Source organism: Callionymus lyra, chromosome 1, assembly GCF_982586985.1.
Source record: "Callionymus lyra chromosome 1, fCalLyr1.hap1.1, whole genome shotgun sequence".
Lineage (NCBI taxonomy): Eukaryota > Metazoa > Chordata > Actinopteri > Syngnathiformes > Callionymidae > Callionymus > Callionymus lyra.
The window spans coordinates 192,501-212,500 of record NC_141818.1 but is presented as its reverse complement, the minus strand read 5'-3'; the positions used below and the strand labels follow the sequence as shown (position 1 = coordinate 212,500).

General features: G+C 36.3%; 1 protein-coding gene across 3 annotated transcripts in view; it reads left to right on the top strand.

Moving 5' to 3' along the window:
* Positions 1-18,425, top strand: part of septin9b (septin 9b) — a 55,699-nt gene extending 37,274 nt beyond the window's left edge. For 2 of the 3 annotated variants that reach the window (XM_087786607.1, XM_087786594.1), the window contains exons 4-11: positions 1,015-1,143; positions 1,203-1,284; positions 1,810-1,947; positions 4,139-4,256; positions 15,293-15,388; positions 15,452-15,548; positions 15,798-15,849; positions 15,908-18,425. In XM_087786607.1, the coding sequence (XP_087642733.1) occupies positions 1,015-1,143; positions 1,203-1,284; positions 1,810-1,947; positions 4,139-4,256; positions 15,293-15,388; positions 15,452-15,548; positions 15,798-15,849; positions 15,908-16,223 (1,028 nt within the window). In that variant the 3' untranslated portion in view covers positions 16,224-18,425. The remainder of the gene's footprint in view (positions 1-1,014; positions 1,144-1,202; positions 1,285-1,809; positions 1,948-4,138; positions 4,257-15,292; positions 15,389-15,451; positions 15,549-15,797; positions 15,850-15,907) is intronic. The other variant, XR_015710739.1, reaches the window with a different exon arrangement.
* Positions 18,426-20,000: the final 1,575 nt, after the last annotated feature.

Here is a 20,000-nt window from a genome sequence, read left to right as displayed (position 1 = left end):
CATTTGATTCCATCGATGAAGTTCTTCATGTTGAGAGAAAATGTTCTTGAAGATATTGCTACATGTTGATGGATGGATGGATGATGGATGGATGGATGGATGGATGGATGGAAGGATGGATGAATAGATGGATGGATGGATGGATGGATGGATGAATAGATGGATGGATGGATGGATGAATGGATGAATAGATGGATGGATGGATGGATGGATGGATGAATAGATGGATGGATGGATGGATGAATAGATGGATGGATGGATGAATAGATGGATGGATGGAAGGATGGATGGATGGATGAATAGATGGATGGATGGAAGGATGGATGGATGGATAGATGAATAGATGGATGGATGAATGGATGGATGAATAGATGGATGGATGGATGGATGAATAGATGGATGGATGGATGGATGGATGGATGAATAGATGGATGGATGAATAGATGGATGGATAAATGGATGGATGAATAGATGGATGGATGGATGAATAGATGGATGGATGGATGAATAGATGGATGGATGGATGAATAGATGGATGGATGGAAGGATGGATGGATGAATAGATGGATGGAAGGATGGATGGATGAATAGATGGATGGATGAATAGATGGATGGATGAATGGATGGATGAGTAGATGGATGGATGAATAGATGGATGGATGAATAGATAGATGGATGGATGGATGGATGAATAGATGGATGGATGAATGCATGGATGAATAGATGGATGGATGGATGAATAGATGGATGGATGGATGAATAGATGGATGGATGGATGAATAGATGGATGGATGATGGATGAATAGATGGATGGATGGATGGATGGATGGATGGATGGATAAATAAAGAGATGGATAGAGATAAAGAAGGATAAATAAAGAGATGGATAGAGATAAAGAAGGGTAAATAAAGATGGATAGAGATAAAGAAGGATAAATAAAGATGGATGGAGATAAAGAAGGATAAATAAAGAGATAGAAGTGTTTGTTCTTCACTGTGGTTCTTGTGCTGAAGGTCAAAGTGGACTCGGGAAGTCGACCCTGGTGAACACACTGTTCAAGTCAAAGGTCAGTCGAAGGTCAGTCCAGCTCGACCCCGAGGAGAAGATCCCCAGAACCACGGAGATCAAGTCCATCAGTCACGGTCAGCTGTCAATCACTGTCACACATCTGACCTTTGACTCATCAAAAGTGTCTGTGCAGACATCGAAGAAAAAGGTGTGAAGATGAAGCTGACGCTCGTCGACACGCCGGGGTTTGGAGATCAGATCAACAACGACAACTGGTGAGTCGTTCATTCATTCATTCGTTCATTTAGTTATTCATTCATGCATTCATTTATTCATTCATTCGTTCATTAATGCATTCATTCATGCATTCATTTAGTTATTCATTCATTCATTAATGGGTTCATTCATGCATTCATTTAGTTATTCATTCATTCGTTCATTTAGTTATTCATTCATTCGTTCATTTAGTTATTCATTCATTAATGGGTTCATTTAGTCATTCATTCAATCGTTCATTTAGTTATTCATTCATTCATTATTGCATTCATTCATTTAGTTATTCATTCATTCATTTAGTTATTCATTCATTCATTTAGTTATTCATTCATTCATTTAGTTATTCATTCATTCATTTAGTTATTCATTCATTCATTTAGTTATTCATTCATTCATTTAGTTATTCATTCATTCATTTAGTTATTCATTTATTCATTCAGTTATTCATTCATTCATTCAATGATTCATGTGACCATCACTGGAACTCTGACTCGTGGTTTGATTGACGGCTCGTCACCTGTCAGCTGGCAGCCAATCATGAAGTTCATCAGCGATCAGTACGAAGTTTTCCTGCAAGATGAAAACAAGGTGAACCGGAAGAAGAAGATCCAGGACTCCAGGGTTCACTGCTGCGTGTACTTCATCGCCCCTGGTGGCCACTGGTGGGTATTACAACACATAACTATATTAAATATTATATGTGTAGTATTGTCCAGTACTTGACTCTGGTGTTGTGATAGTGTAGTAACAAGTATATATGTGTAGTATTGTCCAGTACTTGACTCTGGTGTTGTGATAGTGTAGTAACAAGTATATGTGTAGTATTGTTTACTTGACTCTGGTGTTGTGATAGTGTAGTAACAAGTATATATGTAGTATTGTCCAGTACTTGACTCTGGTGTTGTGATAGTGTAGTAACAAGTATATATGTAGTATTGTCCAGTACTTGACCCTGGTGTTGTGATAGTGTAGTAACAAGTATATGTGTAGTATTGTGTACTTGACTCTGGTGTTGTGATAGTGTAGTAACAAGTATATATGTGTAGTATTATTTACTTGACTCTGGTGTTGTGATAGTGTAGTAACAAGTATATATGTGTAGTATTGTTTACTTGACTCTGGTGTTGTGATAGTGTAGTAACAAGTATATATGTGTAGTATTGTTTACTTGACTCTGGTGTTGTGATAGTGTAGTAACAAGTATATATGTGTAGTATTGTTTACTTGACTCTGGTGTTGTGATAGTGTAGTAACAAGGATATATGTGTAGTATTGTTTACTTGACTCTGGTGTTGTGATAGTGTAGTAACAAGTATATATGTGTAGTATTGTTTACTTGACTCTGGTGTTGTGATAGTGTAGTGACAAGTATATATGTGTAGTATTGTCTAGTACTTGACTCTGGTGTTGTGATAGTGTAGTAACAAGTATATATGTGTAGTATTGTCTAGTACTTGACTCTGGTGTTGTGATAGTGTAGTAACAAGTATATATGTGTAGTATTGTCTAGTACTTGACTCTGGTGTTGTGATAGTGTAGTAACAAGTATATATGTGTAGTATTGTCTAGTACTTGACTCTGGTGTTGTGATAGTGTAGTAACAAGTATATATGTGTAGTATTGTCTAGTACTTGACTCTGGTGTTGTGATAGTGTAGTAACAAGTATATATGTGTAGTATTGTCCAGTACTTGACTCTGGTGTTGTGATAGTGTAGTAACAAGTATATATGTGTAGTATTGTCCAGTACTTGACTCTGGTGTTGTGATAGTGTAGTAACAAGTATATATGTGTAGTATTGTCCAGTACTTGACTCTGGTGTTGTGATAGTGTAGTAACAAGTATATATGTGTAGTATTGTCCAGTACTTGACTCTGGTGTTGTGATAGTGTAGTAACAAGTATATATGTGTAGTATTGTCCAGTACTTGACTCTGATGTTGTTATAGTTTAGTAACAAGTATATATGTGTAGTATTGTCCAGTACTTGACTCTGGTGTTGTGATAGTGTAGTATCAAGGATATATGTGTAGTATTGTCCAGTACTTGACTCTGGTGTTGTGATAGTGTAGTAACAAGGATATATGTGTAGTATTGTCTAGTACTTGACTCTGGTGTTGTGATAGTGTAGTAACAAGGATATATGTGTAGTATTGTCCAGTACTTTACTCTGGTGTTGTGATAGTGTAGTAACAAGTATATATGTGTAGTATTGTCCAGTACTTGACTCTGGTGTTGTGATAGTGTAGTAACAAGTATATATGTGTAGTATTGTCCAGTACTTGACTCTGGTGTTGTGATAGTGTAGTAACAAGTATATATGTGTAGTATTGTCCAGTACTTGACTCTGGTGTTGTGATAGTGTAGTAACAAGTATATGTGTGTAGTATTGTCCAGTACTTGACTCTGGTGTTGTGATAGTGTAGTAACAAGTATATATGTGTAGTGTTGTCCAGTACTTGACTCTGGTGTTGTGATAGTGTAGTAACAAGTATATATGTGTAGTATTGTCCAGTACTTGACTCTGGTGTTGTGATAGTGTAGTAACAAGTATATATGTGTAGTATTGTCCAGTACTTGACTCTGATGTTGTTATAGTGTAGTAACAAGTATATATGTGTAGTATTGTCCAGTACTTGACTCTGATGTTGTTATAGTGTAGTAACAAGTATATATGTGTAGTAACAAGTACACACACATGTGCACAAGTGTCTCAGGTGTGAATGTTAGTCGTTCGTTCTTCTACTGACTCACTAATCAGGGTCCCAGCTCCCCGGGGTGGGAGGCAGAGGACACTGTGAACTGAATAACTATCAATCAGTAGAACTCTGATAAAACATGTGTTTGTCCTTCAGTCTGAAGCCCCTCGACCTGGAGTTCATGCGACGCCTCAGTCTCGTCGTCAACATCGTTCCTGTCATCGCTAAAGCCGACACTTTGACGCTGGAGGAGAGAAACGACTTCAAGCAGACGGTGACTCACAACACGACACTTTTGTTAGTCATGACACGAGACAAACACTCTTGACTTGAGCTTTCATTCTATTCAAAGAATTTTGTTTGTGTTTTGTTGTCGTGAGAAAGACTCTCAAGAATGAACACGTTTAGAAAGTTCAAGGTCGTTTCTCCTGAAGATGTCCTGACGTGCATGAGTTTCAGTTTATTTAAGAGGAAGTGGTTAATGAGTCTTTATCTTCAGAGTCTTTATCTTCAGAATCTTTATCTGCAGTCTTTATCTTCAGAATCTTTATCTTCAGAGTCTTTATCTTCAGTCTTTATCTTCAGAATCTTTATCTTCAGAGTCTTTATCTTCAGAGTCTTTATCTTCAGAGTCTTTATCTTCAGTCTTTATCTTCAGAGTCTTTATCTTCAGAATCTTTATCTTCAGTCTTTATCTTCAGAATCTTTATCTTCAGAGTCTTTATCTTCAGTCTTTATCTTCAGAATCTTTATCTTCAGAGTCTTTATCTTCAGAGTCTTTATCTTCAGAATCTTTATCTTCAGAGTCTTTATCTTCAGAGTCTTTATCTTCAGAGTCTTTATCTTCAGTCTTTATCTTCAGAGTCTTTATCTTCAGAGTCTTTATCTTCAGAGTCTTTATCTTCAGTCTTTATCTTCAGTTTCTTTATCTTCAGAGTCTTTATCTTCAGTCTTTATCTTCAGAATCTTTATCTTCAGAGTCTTTATCTTCAGAGTCTTTATCTTCAGAGTCTTTATCTTCAGAATCTTTATCTTCAGAGTCTTTATCTCCAGAGTCTTTATCTTCAGAGTCTTTATCTTCAGTCTTTATCTTCAGAATCTTTATCTTCAGAGTCTTTATCTCCAGAGTCTTTATCTTCAGAGTCTTTATCTTCAGTCTTTATCTTCAGAGTCTTTATCTTCAGTCTTTATCTTCAGAATCTTTATCTTCAGAGTCTTTATCTTCAGTCTTTATCTTCAGAATCTTTATCTTCAGAATCTTTATCTTCGGAGTCGTTATCTTCAGAATCTTTATCTTCAGAATCTTTATCTTCAGAGTCTTTATCTTCAGAGTCTTTATCTTCAGAGTCTTTATCTTCAGTCTTTATCTTCAGTCTTTATCTTCAGAATCTTTATCTTCAGAGTCTTTATCTTCAGAGTCTTTATCTTCAGAGTCTTTATCTTCAGTCTTTATCTTCAGAATCTTTATCTTCAGAGTCTTTATCTTCAGAGTCTTTATCTTCAGAGTCTTTATCTTCAGAATCTTTATCTTCAGAGTCTTTATCTCCAGAGTCTTTATCTTCAGAGTCTTTATCTTCAGTCTTTATCTTCAGAATCTTTATCTTCAGTCTTTATCTTCAGTCTTTATCTTCAGAGTCTTTATCTTCAGTCTTTATCTTCAGAATCTTTATCTTCAGAGTCTTTATCTTCAGAGTCTTTATCTTCAGTCTTTATCTTCAGAATCTTTATCTTCAGAGTCTTTATCTTCAGAGTCTTTATCTTCAGAGTCTTTATCTTCATAGTCTTTATCTTCATAGTCTTTATCTTCAGAGTCTTTATCTTCAGAGTCTTTATCTTCAGAATCTTTATCTTCAGAGTCTTTATCTCCAGAGTCTTTATCTTCAGAGTCTTTATCTTCAGTCTTTATCTTCAGAATCTTTATCTTCAGAGTCTTTATCTTCAGTCTTTATCTTCAGAATCTTTATCTTCAGAGTCTTTATCTTCAGTCTTTATCTTCAGAGTCTTTATCTTCAGTCTTTATCTTCAGAGTCTTTATCTTCAGTCTTTATCTTCAGAATCTTTATCTTCAGAGTCTTTATCTTCAGAGTCTTTATCTTCAGAATCTTTATCTTCAGAGTCTTTATCTCCAGAGTCTTTATCTTCAGAGTCTTTATCTTCAGTCTTTAGCTTCAGAATCTTTATCTTCAGAGTCTTTATCTTCAGTCTTTATCTTCAGAATCTTTATCTTCAGAGTCTTTATCTTCAGAGTCTTTATCTTCAGTCTTTATCTTCAGAATCTTTATCTTCAGAATCTTTATCTCCAGAGTCTTTATCTTCAGAGTCTTTATCTTCAGTCTTTATCTTCAGAATCTTTATCTTCAGAGTCTTTATCTTCAGTCTTTATCTTCAGAGTCTTTATCTTCAGTCTTTATCTTCAGAATCTTTATCTTCAGAGTCTTTATCTTCAGTCTTTATCTTCAGAGTCTTTATCTCTAGTCTTTATCTTCAGAATCTTTATCTCCAGAGTCTTTATCTTCAGAGTCTTTATCTTCAGTCTTTATCTTCAGAATCTTTATCTTCAGAGTCTTTATCTTCAGAGTCTTTATCTTCAGTCTTTATCTTCAGAATCTTTATCTTCAGAGTCTTTATCTTCAGAGTCTTTATCTTCAGAGTCTTTATCTTCAGAGTCTTTATCTTCAGAGTCTTTATCTTCAGAATCTTTATCTTCAGAGTCTTTATCTTCAGAGTCTTTATCTTCAGAGTCTTAATCTTCAGAATCTTTATCTTCAGAGTCTTTATCTTCATAGTCTTTATCTTCAGAGTCTTTATCTTCAGAGTCTTTATCTTCAGAATCTTTATCTTCAGAGTCTTTATCTTCAGTCTTTATCTTCAGAATCTTTATCTTCAGAGTCTTTATCTTCAGTCTTTATCTTCAGAATCTTTATCTTCAGAGTCTTTATCTTCAGAGTCTTTATCTTCAGTCTTTATCTTCAGAATCTTTATCTTCAGAATATTGATCTCCAGAGTCTTTATCTTCAGAGTCTTTATCTTCAGTCTTTATCTTCAGAATCTTTATCTTCAGTCTTTATCTTCAGAATCTTTATCTTCAGAGTCTTTATCTTCAGTCTTTATCTTCAGAATCTTTATCTTCAGAGTCTTTATCTTCAGTCTTTATCTTCAGAGTCTTTATCTTCAGTCTTTATCTTCAGAATCTTTATCTTCAGAGTCTTTATCTTCAGAGTCTTTATCTTCAGTCTTTATCTTCAGAATCTTTATCTTCAGAGTCTTTATCTTCAGAGTCTTTATCTTCAGAGTCTTTATCTTCGTAGTCTTTATCTTCATAGTCTTTATCTTCATAGTCTTTATCTTCAGAGTCTTTATCTTCAGAGTCTTTATCTTCAGAATCTTTATCTTCAGAGTCTTTATCTTCAGAGTCTTTATCTTCAGAGTCTTTATCTTCATAGTCTTTATCTTCAGAGTCTTTATCTCCAGAGTCTTTATCTTCAGAATCTTTATCTTCAGAGTCTTTATCTTCAGAGTCTTTATCTTCATAGTCTTTATCTTCAGAGTCTTTATCTTCAGAGTCTTTATCTTCAGAATCTTTATCTTCAGAGTCTTTATCTTCAGTCTTTATCTTCAGAGTCTTTATCTTCAGTCTTTATCTTCAGAATCTTTATCTTCAGAGTCTTTATCTTCAGAGTCTTTATCTTCAGTCTTTATCTTCAGAATCTTTATCTTCAGAGTCTTTATCTTCAGAGTCTTTATCTTCAGAGTCTTTATCTTCATAGTCTTTATCTTCATAGTCTTTATCTTCAGAGTCTTTATCTTCAGAGTCTTTATCTTCAGAATCTTTATCTTCAGAGTCTTTATCTCCAGAGTCTTTATCTTCAGAGTCTTTATCTTCAGTCTTTATCTTCAGAATCTTTATCTTCAGAGTCTTTATCTTCAGTCTTTATCTTCAGAATCTTTATCTTCAGAGTCTTTATCTTCAGAGTCTTTATCTTCAGTCTTTATCTTCAGAATCTTTATCTTCAGAGTCTTTATCTTCAGAGTCTTTATCTTCAGAGTCTTTATCTTCAGTCTTTAACTTCAGAATCTTTATCTTCAGAATCTTTATCTTCAGAGTCTTTATCTTCAGAGTCTTTATCTTCAGAGTCTTTATCTTCAGAGTCTTTATCTTCAGAATCTTTATCGTCAGAGTCTTTATCTCCAGAGTCTTTATCTTCAGAGTCTTTATCTCCAGAGTCTTTATCTTCAGAGTCTTTATCTTCAGTCTTTATCTTCAGAATCTTTATCTTCAGAGTCTTTATCTTCAGTCTTTATCTTCAGAGTCTTTATCTTCAGTCTTTATCTTCAGAATCTTTATCTTCAGAGTCTTTATCTTCAGAGTCTTTATCTTCAGTCTTTATCTTCAGAATCTTTATCTTCAGGGTCTTTATCTTCAGTCTTTATCTTCAGAATCTTTATCTTCAGAGTCTTTATCTTCAGTCTTTATCTTCAGGGTCTTTATCTTCAGTCTTTATCTTCAGAATCTTTATCTTCAGAGTCTTTATCTTCAGTCTTTATCTTCAGAATCTTTATCTTCAGGGTCTTTATCTTCAGTCTTTATCTTCAGAATCTTTATCTTCAGAGTCTTTATCTTCAGTCTTTATCTTCATAGTCTTTATCTTCAGAGTCTTTATCTTCAGAGTCTTTATCTTCAGAGTCTTTATCTTCATAGTCTTTATCTTCATAGTCTTTATCTTCATAGTCTTTATCTTCAGAGTCTTTATCTTCAGAGTCTTTATCTTCAGAGTCTTTATCTTCATAGTCTTTATCTTCTTGGTCTTTATCTTCAGAGTCTTTATCTTCAGAGTCTTTATCTTCAGAATCTTTATCTTCAGAGTCTTTATCTTCAGTCTTTATCTTCAGAATCTTTATCTTCAGAGTCTTTATCTTCAGTCTTTATCTTCAGAGTCTTTATCTTCAGTCTTTATCTTCAGAATCTTTATCTTCAGAGTCTTTATCTTCAGTCTTTATCTTCAGAATCTTTATCTTCAGAGTCTTTATCTTCAGAGTCTTTATCTTCAGTCTTTATCTTCAGAATCTTTATCTTCAGAGTCTTTATCTTCAGAGTCTTTATCTTCAGAGTCTTTATCTTCAGTCTTTATCTTCAGAATCTTTATCTTCAGAGTCTTTATCTTCAGAGTCTTTATCTTCAGAGTCTTTATCTTCAGAATCTTTATCTTCAGAGTCTTTATCTCCAGAGTCTTTATCTTCAGAGTCTTTATCTTCAGTCTTTATCTTCAGAATCTTTATCTTCAGAGTCTTTATCTTCAGTCTTTATCTTCAGAGTCTTTATCTTCAGTCTTTATCTTCAGAATCTTTATCTTCAGAGTCTTTATCTTCAGAGTCTTTATCTTCAGTCTTTATCTTCAGAATCTTTATCTTCAGAGTCTTTATCTTCAGAGTCTTTATCTTCAGAGTCTTTATCTTCAGTCTTTATCTTCAGAATCTTTATCTTCAGAGTCTTTATCTTCAGAGTCTTTATCTTCAGAGTCTTTATCTTCAGTCTTTATCTTCAGAATCTTTATCTTCAGAGTCTTTATCTTCAGAGTCTTTATCTTCAGAGTCTTTATCTTCAGAATCTTTATCTTCAGAGTCTTTATCTCCAGAGTCTTTATCTTCAGAGTCTTTATCTTCAGTCTTTATCTTCAGAATCTTTATCTTCAGAGTCTTTATCTTCAGTCTTTATCTTCAGAGTCTTTATCTTCAGTCTTTATCTTCAGAATCTTTATCTTCAGAGTCTTTATCTTCAGAGTCTTTATCTTCAGTCTTTATCTTCAGAATCTTTATCTTCAGAGTCTTTATCTTCAGAGTCTTTATCTTCAGAGTCTTTATCTTCATAGTCTTTATCTTCAGAGTCTTTATCTTCAGAGTCTTTATCTTCAGAATCTTTATCTTCAGAGTCTTTATCTCCAGAGTCTTTATCTTCAGAGTCTTTATCTTCAGTCTTTATCTTCAGAATCTTTATCTTCAGAGTCTTTATCTTCAGAATCTTTATCTTCAGAGTCTTTATCTTCAGAATCTTTATCTTCAGAGTCTTTATCTTCAGTCTTTATCTTCAGAGTCTTTATCTTCAGTCTTTATCTTCAGAATCTTTATCTTCAGAGTCTTTATCTTCAGAGTCTTTATCTTCAGTCTTTATCTTCAGAATCTTTATCTTCAGAGTCTTTATCTTCAGAGTCTTTATCTTCATAGTCTTTATCTTCAGAATCTTTATCTTCAGAGTCTTTATCTCCAGAGTCTTTATCTTCAGAGTCTTTATCTCCAGAGTCTTTATCTTCAGAGTCTTTATTTTCAGTCTTTATCTTCAGAATCTTTATCTTCAGAGTCTTTACCTTCAGTCTTTATCTTCAGAGTCTTTATCTTCAGTCTTTATCTTCAGAATCTTTATCTTCAGAGTCTTTATCTTCAGAGTCTTTATCTTCAGTCTTTATCTTCAGAATCTTTATCTTCAGGGTCTTTATCTTCAGTCTTTATCTTCAGAATCTTTATCTTCAGAGTCTTTATCTTCAGTCTTTATCTTCAGGGTCTTTATCTTCAGTCTTTATCTTCAGAATCTTTATCTTCAGAGTCTTTATCTTCAGTCTTTATCTTCAGAGTCTTTATCTTCAGTCTTTATCTTCAGAATCTTTATCTTCAGAATCTTTATCTCCAGAGTCTTTATCTTCATTCTTTATCTTCAGAATCTTTATCTTCAGAGTCTTTATCTTCAGAGTATTTATCTTCATAGTCTTTATCTTCATAGTCTTTATCTTCATAGTCTTTATCTTCAGAGTCTTTATCTTCAGAGTCTTTATCTTCAGAGTCTTTATCTTCATAGTCTTTATCTTCTTAGTCTTTATCTTCAGAGTCTTTATCTTCTGAGTCTTTATCTTCAGAATCTTTATCTTCAGAGTCTTTATCTTCAGTCTTTATCTTCAGAATCTTTATCTTCAGAGTCTTTATCTTCAGTCTTTATCTTCAGAGTCTTTATCTTCAGTCTTTATCTTCAGAATCTTTATCTTCAGAGTCTTTATCTTCAGTCTTTATCTTCAGAATCTTTATCTTCAGAGTCTTTATCTTCAGAGTCTTTATCTTCAGTCTTTATCTTCAGAATCTTTATCTTCAGAGTCTTTATCTTCAGAGTCTTTATCTTCAGAGTCTTTATCTTCAGTCTTTATCTTCAGAATCTTTATCTTCAGAGTCTTTATCTTCAGAGTCTTTATCTTCAGAATCTTTATCTTCAGAGTCTTTATCTCCAGAGTCTTTATCTTCAGAGTCTTTATCTTCAGTCTTTATCTTCAGAATCTTTATCTTCAGAGTCTTTATCTTCAGTCTTTATCTTCAGAGTCTTTATCTTCAGTCTTTATCTTCAGAATCTTTATCTTCAGAGTCTTTATCTTCAGAGTCTTTATCTTCAGTCTTTATCTTCAGAATCTTTATCTTCAGAGTCTTTATATTCAGAGTCTTTATCTTCAGAGTCTTTATCTTCATAGTCTTTATCTTCAGAGTCTTTATCTTCAGAGTCTTTATCTTCAGAATCTTTATCTTCAGAGTCTTTATCTCCAGAGTCTTTATCTTCAGAGTCTTTATCTTCAGTCTTTATCTTCAGAATCTTTATCTTCAGAGTCTTTATCTTCAGAATCTTTATCTTCAGAGTCTTTATCTTCAGTCTTTATCTTCAGAGTCTTTATCTTCAGTCTTTATCTTCAGAATCTTTATCTTCAGAGTCTTTATCTTCAGAGTCTTTATCTTCAGTCTTTATCTTCAGAATCTTTATCTTCAGAGTCTTTATCTTCAGAGTCTTTATCTTCATAGTCTTTATCTTCAGAATCTTTATCTTCAGAGTCTTTATCTCCAGAGTCTTTATCTTCAGAGTCTTTATCTCCAGAGTCTTTATCTTCAGAGTCTTTATTTTCAGTCTTTATCTTCAGAATCTTTATCTTCAGAGTCTTTACCTTCAGTCTTTATCTTCAGAGTCTTTATCTTCAGTCTTTATCTTCAGAATCTTTATCTTCAGAGTCTTTATCTTCAGAGTCTTTATCTTCAGTCTTTATCTTCAGAATCTTTATCTTCAGGGTCTTTATCTTCAGTCTTTATCTTCAGAATCTTTATCTTCAGAGTCTTTATCTTCAGTCTTTATCTTCAGGGTCTTTATCTTCAGTCTTTATCTTCAGAATCTTTATCTTCAGAGTCTTTATCTCCAGTCTTTATCTTCAGAGTCTTTATCTTCAGTCTTTATCTTCAGTCTTTATCTTCAGTCTTTATCTTCAGAACCTTTATCTTCAGTCTTTATCTTCAGTCTTTATCTTCAGAGTCTTTATCTTCAGTCTTTATCTTCAGTCTTTATCTTCAGAGTCTTTATCTTCAGTCTTTATCTTCAGTCTTTATCTTCAGAGTCTTTATCTTCAGTCTTTATCTTCAGTCTTTATCTTCAGTCTTTATCTTCAGAGTCCTTATCTTCAGTCTTTATCTTCAGAATCTTTATCTTCAGAGTCTTTATCTCCAGAGTCTTTATCTTCAGTCTTTATCTTCAGAATCTTTATCTTCAGAGTCTTTATCTTCAGAGTCTTTATCTTCATAGTCTTTATCTTCATAGTCTTTATCTTCATAGTCTTTATCTTCATAGTCTTTATCTTCAGAGTCTTTATCTTCAGAGTCTTTATCTTCAGAGTCTTTATCTTCATAGTCTTTATCTTCATAGTCTTTATCTTCAGAGTCTTTATCTTCAGAGTCTTTATCTTCAGAATCTTTATCTTCAGAGTCTTTATCTCCAGAGTCTTTATCTTCAGAGTCTTTATCTTCAGTCTTTATCTTCAGAAGCTTTATCTTCAGAGTCTTTATCTTCAGTCTTTATCTTCAGAATCTTTATCTTCAGAGTCTTTATCTTCAGAGTCTTTATCTTCATAGTCTTTATCTTCATAGTCTTTATCTTCATAGTCTTTATCTTCAGTCTTTATCTTCAGAATCTTTATCTTCAGAGTTTTTATCTTCAGTCTTTATCTTCAGAATCTTTATCTTCAGAGTCTTTATCTTCAGAGTCTTTATCTTCAGTCTTTATCTTCAGAATCTTTATCTTCAGATTCTTTATCTTCGGAGTCTTTATCTTCAGAGTCTTTATCTTCAGAATCTTTATCTTCAGAGTCTTTATCTCCAGAGTCTTTATCTTCAGAGTCTTTATCTTCAGTCTTTATCTTCAGAATCTTTATCTTCAGAGTCTTTATCTTCAGTCTTTATCTTCAGAGTCTTTATCTTCAGTCTTTATCTTCAGAATCTTTATCTTCAGTATCTTTATCTTCAGAGTCTTTATCTTCAGAGTCTTTATCTTCAGAGTCTTTATCTTCATAGTCTTTATCTCCAGAGTCTTTACCTCAGCGTCTTTATCTTCAGAGTCTTTATCTTCAGAATCTTTATCTTCAGAATCTTTATCTTCAGAGTCTTTATCTTCAGAGTCTTTATCTTCAGTCTTTATCTTCAGAGTCTTTATCTTCAGTCTTTATCTTCAGTCTTTATCTTCAGAATCTTTATCTTCAGAGTCTTTATCTTCAGATTCTTTATCTTCAGAGTCTTTATCTTCAGTCTTTATCTTCAGAATCTTTATCTCCAGAGTCTTTATCTTCAGAGTCTTTATCTTCAGAATCTTTATCTTCAGAGTCTTTATTTCCAGAGTCTTTATCTTCAGAATCTTTATCTCCAGAGTCTTTATCTTCAGAGTCTTTATCTTCAGATTCTTTATCTTCAGAGTCTTTATCTTCAGTCTTTATCTTTAGAGTCTTTATCTTCAGAGACTTTATCTTCAGAATCTTTATCTTCAGAGTCTTTATCTTCAGTCTTTATCTTTAGAGTCTTTATCTTCAGAGACTTTATCTTCAGAATCTTTATCTTCAGAGTCTTTATCTTCAGATTCTTTATCTTCAGTCTTCATCTTCAGAATCTTTATCTCCAGAGTCTTTATCTTCAGAGTCTTTATCTTCAGAGTCTTTATCTTCAGTCTTTATCTTCAGAATCTTTATCTCCAGTCTTTATCTTCAGAGTCTTTATTTCCAGAGTCTTTATCTTCAGAATCTTTATCTCCAGAGTCTTTATCTTCAGAGTCTTTATCTTCAGATTCTTTATCTTCAGAGTCTTTATCTTCAGTCTTTATCTTTAGAGTCTTTATCTTCAGAGACTTTATCTTCAGAATCTTTATCTTCAGAGTCTTTATCTTCAGTCTTTATCTTTAGAGTCTTTATCTTCAGAGACTTTATCTTCAGAATCTTTATCTTCAGAGTCTTTATCTTCAGATTCTTTATCTTCAGTCTTCATCTTCAGAATCTTTATCTCCAGAGTCTTTATCTTCAGAGTCTTTATCTTCAGAGTCTTTATCTTCAGTCTTTATCTTCAGAATCTTTATCTCCAGTCTTTATCTTCAGAGTCTTTATCTTCAGAATATTTATCTTCAGAGTCTTTATCTCCAGAGTCTTTATCTTCAGTCTTTATCTTCAGAATCTTTATCTCCAGAGTCTTTATCTTCAGAGTCTTTATCTTCAGATTCTTTATCTTCAGAGTCTTTATCTTCAGAGTCTTTATCTTCAGTCTTTATCTTTAGAGTCTTTATCTTCAGAGTCTTTATCTTCAGAATCTTTATCTTCAGAGTCTTTATCTTCAGAATCTTTATCTTCAGAGTCTTTATCTTCAGAATCTTTATCTTCAGAGTCTTTATCTTCAGAGTATTTATCTTCATAGTCTTTATCTTCAGTCTTTATCTTCAGAATCTTCAGAGTCTTTATCTTCAGTCTTAATCTTCAGAGTCTTTATCTTCAGAATCTTCAGAGTCTTTATCTTCAGAGTCTTTATCTTCAGAATCTTCAGAGTCTTTATCTTCAGAATCTTTATCTTCAGTCTTTATCTTCAGTCTTTATCTTCAGAATCTTCAGAGTCTTTATCTTCAGTCTTTATCTTCAGAGTCTTTATCTTCAGAATCTTTATCTTCAGAGTCTTTATCTTCAGAATCTTTATCTTCAGAGTCTTTATCTTCAGAGTCTTTATCTTCAGAATCTTTATCTTCAGAGTCTTTATCTTCAGTCTTTATCTTCAGAGTCTTTATCTTCATAGTCTTTATCTTCAGAGTCTTTATCTTCAGTCTTTATCTTCAGAGTCTTTATCTCCAGAGTCTTTATCTTCAGAGTCTTTATCTTCAGAGTCTTTATCTTCAGAGTCTTTATCTTCAGAATCTTTATCTTCAGAGTCTTTATCTTCAGAATCTTTATCTTCAGAGTCTTTATCTTCGTAGAAATAAAAGACAACAAACTTGTTTTGTTCGATCAGATAAGAGAAGAACTACGAGCCAACGGGATCGAAGTTTATCCTCAGAAGGACTTTGACGAGGACGCCGACGACAGAACCGTTAACGACACGATCCGGGTGAGGAACGAAGAGTTGACGATCGAAGCTGAAGTCGTTCACTTCAATCTTCTCTTCTGACAGGAGATGATTCCGTTCGCAGTGGTGGGCAGTGACCAGGAGCACCAGGAGAACGGCAAGAGGATCCTGGGAAGAAGAACCAAGTGGGGAACCATCGAAGGTGAAGACGCTTCTGTTAATTCATGTCAATATGTCACATGACCTCAGAGCCTTCAGTATGTTCTTCAGTATGTTCTTCAGTATGTTCTTCAGTATGTTCTTCAGTATGTTCTTCAGTATGTTCTTCAGTATGTTCCTCAGTATGTTCTTCAGTATGTTCTTCAAAGGCCACAGTTTTTCAAGCAGCTTCAACAACACTGACCTCTAGTGGCGGCTCTGGAACTAAAGCCACACTTTTCTTCTCTTTCAGTTGAAAATATTGCTCACTGTGAGTTTTCTTACCTGCGAGACCTTCTGATCAGGTGAGTCTCAACACCTGCAGACAAGGTTCATGTTCACAGTGTGTGTTCTTCACTGCAGGACACACATGCAGAACATCAAGGACATCACTGGCAGCGTCCACTACGAGTCCTACAGAGTCCGGCGCCTCAACGAGTCCAACAATCATGTGACCCATCGTCCAGCTGACGCCCTGCAGCCGCCAATCATCCACACACACGACGTCCAGACCAACAACATCCAGACCCACAACATCCAGACCAACAACATCCAGACCCACAACATCCAGACCCACAACATCCAGACCAACAACATCCAGACCCACAACATCCAGACCAACAACATCCAGACAAACGGTGTCGCTGCTCGACACGAGGTCATGACCCATGAGATGTAGATGTTTGCTGGTCAACTGTGCGTGTCCTGAAGGAAGTTGTCATCAGTGATGTTGTCAACGTTTACACTTGTAAACAAAAGGTAACACGTGTTACCTTTTGTTTACATGTGTTACCTTTTGTTTACACGGTAACGAATCATAAACATTTAGAAAAATCAACAGTTTTTCTTATCCTTAATTTCTGACCAATATAAACGAGCCACAGTAGTACCTCTAAGGTCAGAGGTCACCACAGTAGAACCTTCAGGTCAGAGGTTACCACAGTAGTACCTCTTAGGTCAGAGGTCACCACAGTAGAACGCTCAGGTCAGAGGTTACCACAGTAGTACCCGCCAGGTCAGAGGTTACCACAGTAGTACCCTTAGGTCAGAGGTTACCACAGTAGTACCCTTAGGTCAGAGGTCACCACAGTAGTACCCTTAGGTCAGAGGTCACCACAGTAGTACCCTTAGGTCAGAGGTTACCACAGTAGTACCCTTAGGTCAGAGGTCACCACAGTAGTACCCTTAGGTCAGAGGTTACCACAGTAGTACCCTTAGGTCAGAGGTCACCACAGTAGTACCCTTAGGTCAGAGGTCACCACAGTAGTACCCGCCAGGTCAGAGGTTACCACAGTAGTACCCTTAGGTCAGAGGTCACCAAAGTAGTACCCTTAGGTCAGAGGTCACCACAGTAGTACCCTCAGGTCAGAGGTTACCACAGTAGTACCAGCCAGGTCAGAGGTTACCCAGTAGTACCCTTAGGTCAGAGGTCACCACAGTAGAACGCTCAGGTCAGAGGTTACCACAGTAGTACCCTTAGGTCAGAGGTTACCACAGTAGTACCCTTAGGTCAGAGGTCACCACAGTAGAACCCGCTAGATCAGAGGTTACCCAGTAGTACCCTTAGGTCAGAGGTCACCACAGTAGAACACTCAGGTCCAAGGTCACCACAGTAGTACCCCTTAGGTCAGAGGTCACCACAGTAGTACCCTTAGGTCAGAGGTCACCACAGTAGAACGCTCAGGTCAGAGGTCACCACAGTAGTACCCTTAGGTCAGAGGTCACCACAGTAGAACACTCAGGTCCAAGGTCACCACAGTAGTACCCTTAGGTCAGAGGTCACCACAGTAGAACGCTCAGGTCAGAGGTTACCACAGTAGTACCCTTAGGTCAGAGGTCACCACAGTAGTACCCGCCAGGTCAGAGGTCACCACAGTAGTACCCGCCAGGTCAGAGGTTACCACAGTAGTACCCTTAGGTCAGAGGTCACCACAGTAGTACCCTTAGGTCAGAGGTCACCACAGTAGTACCCTTAGGTCAGAGGTTACCACAGTAGTACCCTTAGGTCAGAGGTCACCACAGTAGTACCCTCAGGTCAGAGGTTACCACAGTAGTACCAGCCAGGTCAGAGGTTACCCAGTAGTACCCTTAGGTCAGAGGTCACCACAGTAGAACGCTCAGGTCAGAGGTTACCACAGTAGTACCCTTAGGTCAGAGGTTACCACAGTAGTACCCTCAGGTCAGAGGTCACCACAGTAGTACCCTCAGGTCAGAGGTCACCACAGTAGAAACCCTCAGGTCAGAGGTCACCACAGTGGTCCCCCTTAGGTCAGCTGTCACCACAGTAGTACCCTCAGGTCAGAGGTCACCACAGTAGATCCCTCAGGTCAGAGGTCACCACAGTAGATCCCTCAGGTCTGTTCAACGTTCAAACAAAATGATCTTATTATGTTGGACTTTGTGTTTCCTGTTAATCATTATTGAAGAATCAATGAGGTGCTTTTAGAAAAGAAAGGTTTATTATCATAATAGTATATCATATATAAACACAACAGTGTGTGTAGTTGTGATCACGGAGGATGTTGTGTTTTTACTTCTTCCCTCTTTGTTTCCCTTCAAGTGTCGTGACGTTTGTTGTTGTACTTTTTTCTATGAAGTTGTGTTTACGACGCTCATTTTGTGTGTTTGACTGATATTATATTTGTCATTTGTGTTTTTGAGTCACTGACGTGATATTTGTGTGTTTAAGTTTCATTTGAAAACAAACATTCATAAGTTAACAAGTATTTAGTGTTTTTCACTGTAACGTTATGTTTGTTGTTACGAAGGTTTGACTGTTTGTTACGTTTCAAAGAAATGAAAATATTAAGTTTATTTTGTAGTTTGTGATTTAATTAATGTTTTATCTTCACCTTCATCTGAATAAAACTTTATTGTTTGATTCTGTCGCTTTATTGTTGCGTCAGGAGTGAAGGATTCTGGGAAGAGGAAGGTCTGGACCTGTGACCTGATGGTGGATGAAAGGATGAAATGATGGGTGGATGAAAGGATGGGTGGATGAAAGGATGAAATGAAGGGTGGATGAAAGGATGGGTGGATGAAAGGATGAAATGAAGGGTGGATGAAAGGATGAAATGAAGGGTGGATGAAAGGATGAAATGAAGGGTGGATGAAAGGATGGGTGGATGAAAGGATGGGTGGATGAAAGGATGAAATGAAGGGTGGATGAAAGGATGGGTGGATGAAAGGATGAAATGAAGGGTGGATGAAAGGATGAAATGATGGGTGGATGAAAGGATGAAATGATGGGTGGATGAAAGGATGAAATGAAGGGTGGATGAAAGGATGAAAGGATGGGTGGATGAAAGGATGAAATGATGGGTGGATGAAAGGATGAAATGATGGGTGGATGAAAGGATGAAATGATGGGTGGATGAAAGGATGAAATGATGGGTGGATGAAAGGATGAAATGAAGGGTGGATGAAAGGATGGGTGGATGAAAGGATGAAATGATGGGTGGATGAAAGGATGAAATGATGGGTGGATGAAAGGATGAAATGAAGGGTGGATGAAAGGATGGGTGGATGAAAGGATGAAATGATGGGTGGATGAAAGGATGAAATGATGGGTGGATGAAAGGATGAAATGAAGGGTGGATGAAAGGATGAAATGATGGGTGGATGAAAGGATGAAATGATGGGTGGATGAAAGGATGAAATGAAGGGTGGATAAAAGGATGAAATGATGGGTGGATGAAAGGATGGGTGGATGAAAGGATGAAATGATGGGTGGATGAAAGGATGGGTGGATAAAGGGATGAAATGATGGGTGGATGAAAGGATGGGTGGATGAAAGGATGGGTGGATAAAAGGATGAAATGATGGGTGGATGAAAGGATGAAATGAAGGGTGGATGAAAGGATGAAATGAAGGGTGGATGAAAGGATGGGTGGATGAAAGGATGAAATGAAGGGTGGATGAAAGGATGAAATGAAGGGTGGATGAAAGGATGAAATGAAGGGTGGATGAAAGGATGAAATGATGGGTGGATGAAAGGATGAAATGAAGGGTGGATGAAAGGATGAAATGATGGGTGGATGAAAGGATGAAATGATGGGTGGATGAAAGGATGAAATGATGGGTGGATGAAAGGATGAAATGATTAAATGATGAACTCTGGTCTCATCTTCTGGTCTTCACGTCCTTCAGGAGCGTCTAACCCGGCTGACGAGCAGAGCAGCACACGCGGGCGTCATGTTGAAGCAGCTTCTGTGCTTCAGGACCATGTGCTCCAGGAGTCTGAGGGTCTTCTGTGTGGACCTGTGCAGACGATCCGTGACCTTCCTCAGCAGCTTCCTGGACGTCTCCAGCTGCTCCGAGGTTCTGCTCGCACACTTGCTGGAGCTGTGGAGCGGCGTCAGCAGGTCCGGGAGCTGCTGCTGGACCAGCTGGACGAGCCGCCGGCTCCGACCCGGGTCCTCCTCCTGAGCCTGGAGGGTCTTCCTCAGGTGGATGC